Genomic DNA, 9,096 nt, shown 5'->3' on the forward strand with positions numbered 1-9,096 from the left:
TGTACGTCTTTGCCTTTGTGGCGTGTCTACCCCTATGTGGGTGTTTGTAATAGATGATACATTTATTGTATCCACCGTACTTAACCATTGCTGTGCTTGTTACAGCTCTAGCTCTAAGGGTTTAACTTTGTAAATGTTTAAAATATAAAACCTTTGAAGATAAAAAAAAAATTGCATTTACATTCATACACCCCATTTTTTCATTCCAGCCGTTGGATCTTTTGTTTTTAAAGTCTGATGAAATCTCAACCATTGGCGGCAGCCAACCGCGGTTTAATGAATGCAGATGCATTTGAGGGGGGGTATTAATGTAACTTCACATATATCCCGTTGGTGTTGGTGGGTCCCCTTTTTTGCCAAAATCGCGGCTCGTTATCCAAAGTCCAAACGAGTTGCCGCTACTCCTCTGTCGCTGAGGACGAGTTGAGACGATGGAGCCTCTGTATACCATCTCACCTTCTGTGCGTATCTTTCCGTCAGGGCGTCGAAGCCTGAACGATGCACGAACGACGCTTCGTTCGTCTTCGTGCTCTCCCGTCGCATCTCAACAGCGAAAGCGTTCAGTTTCAACAATTTCCACCGCGAAACAAACCACCAAGTCCAAGCCCAGGCCAACCACAACAACAACGTCAACAGAGACAACACAAACTACTGATGCATCTCCTTCAACTACAAAGAAGAAGGTCCTTAACTAAACCCTAAACCCTAGAATCTTCGGTTTCTTAACTTTGAAGAAGAGCATTTTCTTCCTGATTGGGTCACAGGTCCTGGTTCCAATTGGCTTTGGCACTGAGGAAATGGAAGCTGTCATTCTAGTTGATGTTCTTCGCAGAGCTGGTGCCCATGTGATTTTGGCCTCAGTCGAACCAGAGGTCGAAGTTGAAGCATCTTCTGGGACAAGACTGGTTGCTGATGCCTCTATCTCATCTTGCTTAGATCAGGATTTCGACCTTGTCGCTTTACCAGTCAGTAATTTTCTTGCATTATTCGTCACTCAATTTTTGTATTTTTGGTATGGTTTCTGATTAATCTAATCTTTGCTTTTTCTTATCATCTAATTACATACTGAAATCTGATGCTCAGGTGTTCATGGCTTTTTTTGGTTCTATTTTAACTTGGAGTGATAATTATGTTCCTAAATTTACGAACATCGTGTGTTGTTTACTGTATAATACTTTCAGGGGGGAATGCCAGGATCTGCACGGCTTAGAGACTGCGAAATTCTTAAGACGATAACGATCAAACAAGCTGAAAAGAAAGGGTTTTACGGTGCTATTTGTGCTGCTCCGGCGGTTACGCTTCTGCCCTGGGGACTTCTCAAGAGAAAACATGTATATGTATTTTCTATGTGTTCATTTATGTGGATGATAATTTGCTGAAAATTTTTGTCAACCGTATCTGTGTGAGAGCTCATATGGGTATAGTTTGTGTGTGCCAGACAACTTGTCATCCTGCATTTATGGACAAGCTACCTACATTCAGGGCGGTTAAATCTAATATTCAAGTGTCTGGAGAGCTCACAACAAGTCGTGGTCCTGGAACTGCATTTCAGTTTGCTCTTTCCTTTGTGGAGCAGCTTCTTGGGGAGGATGTGGCCAAAGAAGTTGGAAAAGAGCTGGTATGTCCCAGAAATATAGAATTCCTTTCTGTATCTTAGGCAAGTAACTTTATCTTTTTACTCAATAGATATTATATTCGAAGTGACTGGGAAGCATTCTTTGTACTAACTGCAGATAAATTTAGCTAAAAATCCTTGGTAGTCAACAATTTCCATTTGACTGGCAACAACATACTTTTTGTTTAACCTGTCAACAAAGCAATTGAAATCCACTTGCCAATAGTTCTGTATTAAAATTCTAGTCTTCTGATCATGAAAATTGTTTTCAGATGCTGGTGTTGGAGAGAGAATCATATTTGTCAATCGTCATTATTTCCTTGTTTTAAGCTACTTTTGAAGTGAACGAGTTGAAATGTTAGATTCCAGCTAGTGAGGAAGTAACAAAGCAATAATTCATTTGGAATGTTTCACTGATGTAGATCAATCAGTAGGTCTGCTGCTGTTAGAATTTGTTTAAGATAGCAGGATACAGTGACTGCTAGCAAGTGAGGCCACAACGGTAGGAGGAAAAGGAATCTCAAGGATGAGTGATGTGAACCAGATTATAGGGTTTAGTTGTCTGAATATGGCCCCAGAATCAAGCTCACTCCAGGATCCTCTCTCTAGGAAACCAGCAGAAGAGCTGTAAATACCTTTGGTGGTTGGTGTATGGATGGTTTTAGGGTTCTCTAGGGTTAAGTAAAAGCCCAGAAGGATTCGACCGGGATTAGGGTTACAGGATTTTAAATTTTGAAGCTTGGAACCTTACTGTAATTTAATTTCCAGAATTGAGTTTCAGTTCTAGGGTTTGGGAAATTATGTTTCTTAAGAATCTAGGGTTTCTAGGGTTTGGTTCAAATAAGGTCAAGTGTCAATTAGGGTTTAGTGAATCTAATTCTAAAGGGTCAAGGTTTAGATGAAGGGTTGAAGAGATTTAAGAAATTGAAATTCTAGGGTTAGGGTTTCTAATGGAGAAGATGTAATTTGCTGAATTTCTAGGGTTTTACTTTAAGGAAGGGGGTGGGTTGGGGCTCAAGTGTGAGTAAGGGGATGGGGAAGCTAATCCTAAAAGGTTAAGGGATTGGAATTAAGGTTTAGAAGATATAGGTGTTCTAGGGCTAGGATTTATTCTGATTTTTCTGCTTTTTTGGGTTTACTAAGTTGCATTAGGTTAAAGGAGAAGAAAGGGTAAAGGGAGGGGCTGTAACTATGGTTTAGGGTTAGGGAAGGGTGGGGGTTCAACTAGTGTTGAAGGTGGAAGGGTCCTAAAGGTCCTGCAGGGTTGGGAATGTATGCGACAGGGTAGTCTTGGGGAAGAGAGAGAAAGGATTTAGAGGTGCAACAAACTCAATATTGACCAACTGAACTTTTCATTCCAAAATTTGATAAGTTTGTGGAGGATTACAACCGTATTTAGTAAATAGACTTCCTTCAGTCTCTACACCAAACAAAATACTTCCCCTTCAGGTTACCTAGACAAAAATTAATTCAAAACTGATCAAATACTTGCTATATAAGACTTCAAGCAAAATAAACCAATAACTAACAATTAGATCCTAATTGGACAATCTTAGCTGCATGACTTGCTTTCCTATTTGAATAAAACATAATAAGAGAACTGTTGGTTCCCTAAAAGATCCAAAACTAAAAATCCTGAAAGAAGATTTCTGCTCTGCCCAACATACAACAAGCTGTCACTTCGTATTTGTTTTAATACAGCCTAATTGACTATTCAGCTGATAAGTCATGGCTTTCTTCATGTAGCTGTTGTGTGCTGATGATGTTCATCCTAGAAAGGAGGAATTCAACACTGTTGAGTGGTCTCTTGATCACAATCCTCAGGTAAGTCATATGCTAAGCTCTCTGTTATTATTTTCTGATGGGCAGTGTGCTTAGTTGTCCATTCATGCTTCTTAACCTTAACCATCCCCTAGAACCTCAATCCTGTTCGGCTTAATTTTTGGGAAGATTCTTAATTCTTCTAGCCGGACTTATCTCTTCTTGTTTTCTGTCATGGTTCTGTGATGTTTTTCAAGATAAATGTCGGGGAAACCTTTTCCAAGATTCTGGATTTTCTGATTCTTATTTCCCGGTTTCCTCCATGGAACTTTCTCCCTTTATAATTTTTGCTATTAAATTAAAATAGTTTAAAAATATGTATAATGTTCTGGAGTTTGAGAAATCAGCCTCTTGGATATTAAATACAAAAGCAGTATACTTAACTTTTCACATATAGGTATAGGTTGTCCTTGAGGCACAAACACAAATAACTGCTATAAATTCATGTGATTGGCATGTATAATGTTACCATTTTGATTGCTTTTGGATCAAAATGCACTTACACAGTTGTGCTCTCTTCCAGTTCCCCACCTACATATTTGGAAGTTATTGAAATAAATCCAGTGATATCTTCTATACTTCTCTACATTTCTTTTGTTTAACCAAGGTGTCGCATTGAGTTTTCTGTAGCCTACATGAATTTATGGACCATTTATCTGGCTTGAATCTTGGCACCAATTTTACAATTTTTTTACAGGTTCTAATTCCAGTTGCAAATGGGTCTGATGCGATTGAAGTTGTCACAGTAGTGGATATTTTAAGACGGGCAAAAGCAAATGTCATTCTTGCTTCAGTTGAAAACTCTTTGCAGATTGTGGCATCTCAAGATGCAAAAATTGTAGCTGACCAGTGCATCAATAATGTTGCTGAGTCAATATATGATCTAATAATTCTTCCGGTGAGTAAGGCTTGATACCATATGTGTCAAACAACACAAGGTACAGTGATTTTTTGTCCATTATTTTCCTGTGAAAATTGTCATTTCACATTTTTGAGTGGAAGCCCAAGACCTTACTGAGTGTCATCAAACATTGAAGTTGTACCTCCCCCCATCCACCCACCCCCCCTCCAAAAAGAAGAAAAAAAGAAATAAAAGGGAAAATAAAACATGAAACGAACTGATGTATCCAGTATCCAGCACCCAGGCAGCGCCAAAAGAACCTAGAAGAGGCCCAAGCCCATCCAAATTAGGGCCCAAACAAAGGGGGGCCGAATCTGACCAAGGGGCAAAATGGTCATTTTCCCCCTAGAATCAAGTCTTTTTAGTAGGGTTAGTTCAGAATTAATTCTGATTTTTAAATTGGAGTATTAGTGATTAAGTAAGTGTTGTTTCCTTTTATTAAGAGATTTTGAATTGTAAATTAGGAAAGAGTTATTTCCTAATAAGGAGTTTTAATTTTTAGGTGCTAATTTCAATGGAACTATTAATGTGATTATTCCTACTATATTTAGTATCATAGATGTAACAATTGTAGTATTGATTGTTTTTGTCACTCTTAGACCTATTATTAAGATAATTAGAATTCTGATAACTAGAAGGGAAAAAAAAAGAAAAAACTTTCTAGTTCACTTAGAAAAGAACGATCATTATCAATCTAAAAATTTTCATTTCCAATATCCAAATATATAGAATAATTGCTCCCATTACTATCCCGAACTAAGAAAGTGTCATCAGAGATAAAACTCCAAATATCTCTGAAAACAAAATAGCTCGTTTTATTCAATATCTATATGGGGCAAAGAAGAAATGAAAATAATTAAAAAAAAAAATGTTTATCAACAACAAAGAATAATCAAAGGGAATTTTTTCATTGGGTCTGGGTAGAGACCAATGATCTTGAGCGACCGATCCGGCAGAACAACTCAAAAGAACCAAGTCTCCTTATTTGAGTCCAAGTCCTTTATTTTAGGCTATAAATAGCCTTTCTAATGTAGATTATTTTGAGATTTGGTGAATTGAATCAATTGAGTTTTGAGAAAATAGATTGGTATAGTCGTGGGATCCCTAGGAAGGTGACCTACGGTTGGATTTGTGCACTGTTCTTCAACCTCAAGATCTTTGATCACCAAGTCAATCATTGTACAAAGAGTTTTCTGTAGTTCTTCAACTTCAAATAAGTGAGATATTCCCACCCAAACTCTAACCCTCTCTCCTTCTGTCTGCCACCCTAACAGTCCCTTCTCTCTCTTGTTTGGCCTAGTTCTACACCCCCAACCCATTGCAAACTCCCTTAAGCTAATGCCCTTTAGTTTGCTGCAATTCCAGCTCCTTACCCTATACAAAAAGACCTTCCTCTTACAACCGTAGGCCATCCCTGCCCCTCCCTGTTTCTGCGCAAGCAGCAGCACCTTCTCTTGTGTAAACCCCACTTTCCCTGCCCTTTTTGAAGCCTTCACCCTTCCCTAGAATTACAACCAACCCCTAGGACATAATCCTTAAGCCAGTTAGCCTATCCAACCTATTTTATCCTAATCTGAAATTTTCTGCGAGTCTTCTTCAACCTTGGACTACTGCAGAATTTTTAGAAGCTTCATTAAACCCTTGGTCAGACCTTCCAAACCCCATTAACCTTTCCAAAATGCTTAGTCCTAAATCTAAAACATAAAACCAGCAAAGTCAGAGCCCAAACCCACTGGCCAAAACTTATGAAGCCCTAACCCAATCCCAGTTGCATTAGGATTCCAATTTTGGACCTAAACCTCAAACATCACTTTGTTTCAGATCTGTAACTCAATCACAGCAGGTTTGAACAGAAATCCTAGGCCCATCCTAAACCCTAACTGAACCCTAACCCTAACTGAGTCCCGATTGGCCAAGGACTGGGATTTCAAAATCTGAGTTTGAATTCCTATAAAATTTTTGACCTAAATCACCATTCCAGCAGCATTATAACTCCTAAAACCCTTAGCCAAAGCCTCCATAAACCCTAGTTGGGTGCTGGATCCATTCTAGAAGATCCTGGAAGATTAACCCTAAACCTGGGTTTACATCATGAACCCACAATGAAGATTGTAATTTAGAAGCTTTTGAGTAGAAATGTAGAACCTTACTGAGTGAGGTGCTTAGGAAGAGGTGAAGAGCTATAAGCAAAATCTCTAGTCAGCCTACGCTATTGCAAATGACACCTTGTAGAAAATATGGTTTGACAGTACACTAAGGCATCCTTATTCTCATTCTTTCTTGATAAAAGTATATGGCTGTAAATTACTCAGTCTTGCACTTTGTTGTCCAATACCAAGACAACTTTAATGGAGAATTTTAATTCTTCCAATTTGGTTGCCCCTTTTGTAAATATTCATCAAATCAGGTAAATTAATTGTCGTATTTTTGTCGAAATTGTGTTTCTAGCGTTTGAGTTTGGAGATGTTTTATTCCATTTTACCAAAACTCTGAAGAGAGCGTTTGACAAAATTTTCAGGGAGGAGCTGTGGGAGCTGAGAGGCTACATAAATCCAAGGTTCTGAAGAGGTTGCTTAAGGAACAAGAATCCGCTGGAAGGATGTATGGAGCTATCTGCTCATCCCCAGTCTTCCTGCAGAAGCAAGGGTTACTCAAGGTAGTAAACAGAATTTTCTGTTGCAGTATAATTCTGAGTCCAAAATTTTTAGAAGCCATGTTCTCTTCCAACAGGATAAAAGAGCCACAGCTCATCCTTCCATAAAAAGCAAGCTTACCAGCCAAATTGTTGATGGTGCTGGAGTTGTTATTGATGGTAAACTGATCACAAGCGAAGGACTGGCGACAGTCACAGATTTTTCCTTGGCTATAGTGAGTAAGCTTTTTGGTCATGCAAGGGCAAGAAGTGTAGCTGAAGGACTTGTTTTTGAATATCCCAGAAACTAGAAAAAGACCTTTCTGCCAGCATTTTGGAAAATGGATGGACAATGTCTAAGGGATGCTTCAACATCTAGAAAGAGAAGTCTTTTGTAGTCCTTGATATCCCTAACATATGAAGGAGACTAACTTATTGGAGTTGTCTGAAGCTGGTTTGGAGCTGTTTGTAAATTCAGAGAAGCTGCTGTTTCTGCTGCTGCTGCTTGGCTTCCACCATTTCATTCAAATCGCTGATTGATCTAAATCTGCATTCTAATGTTTATACACTAAAATGCTGTCATGTGGTTCCTTCACAAACTTAAGATGGATGCTGGTAAGTTTTTACAGTTGAATTTAGATTTGGTAGGTCTCATACATTACTCAGAAGCTTCTTTATTTTACCATATCTGAAGAAAGAATGTCAGTAAAACTTCCTTCCCTCCCCCCCCCTCCCCCTCCCCCAAAATAATAATAGTAATAATAATTAATTAGTAATTGAATGTTCTGAAATTTCAATAGTAAAATCCCTTCTTCTCTATGCTGAAAGTTGATTTTTCTTGTTTTTGGCAGCTTTGAAACCGCCTGTGGGGGGGGGGGGGGGATTGTTCTTATTTGTGAATAGGTGTGTTTACTTGTACAAGAGCTTCCAGCCATGTATGCTTACCTGCTGATCAAGTGTACTATTTCAACATGTACTAGCCGCATGGTAGCTTAACTGATTAACTTATTATGAAGAACTTGGCAATAGTAATGTTGGGATCTCCAAGTTTGTGTTCATGAGCCTTAATATTGTGAGACAGCAAGAGTCAGCAATACAAAGTGATAGGAGGTCTCAGACATTGATGTAATAAAGGCAAAAATTAGAAAACAATGATTTTACTTATTGATATGTTACTGATCCCACCCCCTACCCATCCAAAGAGCCAAACACCCCCCCCCCCCCCCGGGGACAAAAAAAGAGATAATTATGTAAAGGTGATGACTAGAAGTACCAATTGGTGACTCGAGATAAATTTGAGAGACTTATTTTGGGAGCATCACGGGGAGAATCTCAAGGCTAGTTGATCTGAAAATAGAATCTACTGTAGTTGGAGCTCAATGCATCTGCCATTTGTTCATGTGACCCATATATATCAGATGATAGACAAGCAAGAAAGCTTTAAGAAAAACTTAGGAACTAAGGGAAAACATGCGGAAGTGTAGCCATGATGACCTAAAGCTTCAGGATATTAATGCTAATCTAAAACTTGTTAGTCTATGAGGGGTGCGTGTTGTTCAACCAAGGAAAATCCCATGGTTGGCCTAAGAGAGAAATGGGTGTTCTGGGCTTGACTAATAGTAATAAAATAACAAGTAAAAACTACAAGAGTAACGGCAACCTTTGTTTAGGCAAGTCCAAAGGCAAACCTGTTCAGGTCTAGAGCCTGAAATTCTCCAGACAATGTAGTGAATAAGAGATTAATGTAGCAATGCAGAATGAGATCTTCACAATTGGAGTGTCCCATAGCTCCCTTTTCAATCAGGTATACAAATTAGATACCTTCAAATTTGCCTTGGATTACTAAATCAAAAATTGAACAAACTATTTCAATCTCCAAAGGACGTGATACACCTTACTTGTTTACAAAAGAACCCTAGACAAACCTCATGAGAAAGAGGTAATAAGTGATAAAATAGTGGTATCTTAATGCCTAGCCAGGTTCTAGAAAGGATGTCTAAGAACTTATTGTAAGAAACATATTATTTTTTCCTTTAGTGGAACTTTGGATAAGGCGAGGAGTTTGAGAAGCTCTACATATCTTTGGTTATTACCATGTATCAGAATGCAAACACAATCTTATGCCTT

At 38.5% G+C, this 9,096-nt stretch overlaps 1 protein-coding gene across 2 annotated transcripts; it reads left to right on the forward strand.

The window, feature by feature from the left end:
• The first annotated feature begins 402 nt into the window (after positions 1–402).
• Positions 403–8,152, forward strand: DJ1C (Class I glutamine amidotransferase-like superfamily protein). Of its 2 annotated transcripts, XR_016173733.1 has the most exons (9): positions 403–683; positions 765–965; positions 1,182–1,331; positions 1,439–1,618; positions 3,362–3,439; positions 4,134–4,334; positions 6,856–6,993; positions 7,068–7,584; positions 7,821–8,152. XR_016173733.1 is itself a non-coding variant. In XM_089157501.1 (8 exons), the coding sequence occupies exons 1-8, from the start codon at positions 432–434 to the stop codon at positions 7,278–7,280; spliced, it is 1,413 nt and encodes a 470-aa protein (XP_089013627.1). In that variant the 5' UTR covers positions 403–431; the 3' UTR covers positions 7,281–7,683. The 2 variants fall into 2 exon arrangements, 1 of the variants encoding a protein (XP_089013627.1); XM_089157501.1 differs by lacking the exon at positions 7,821–8,152 and having other exon boundaries at positions 7,068–7,683.
• Positions 8,153–9,096: the final 944 nt, after the last annotated feature.

Source organism: Hakea prostrata, chromosome 5 (genome assembly GCF_041222555.1).
Source record: "Hakea prostrata isolate BN-2017 chromosome 5, UWA_Hpros_2, whole genome shotgun sequence".
NCBI classification, from domain to species: Eukaryota; Viridiplantae; Streptophyta; class Magnoliopsida; order Proteales; family Proteaceae; genus Hakea; species Hakea prostrata.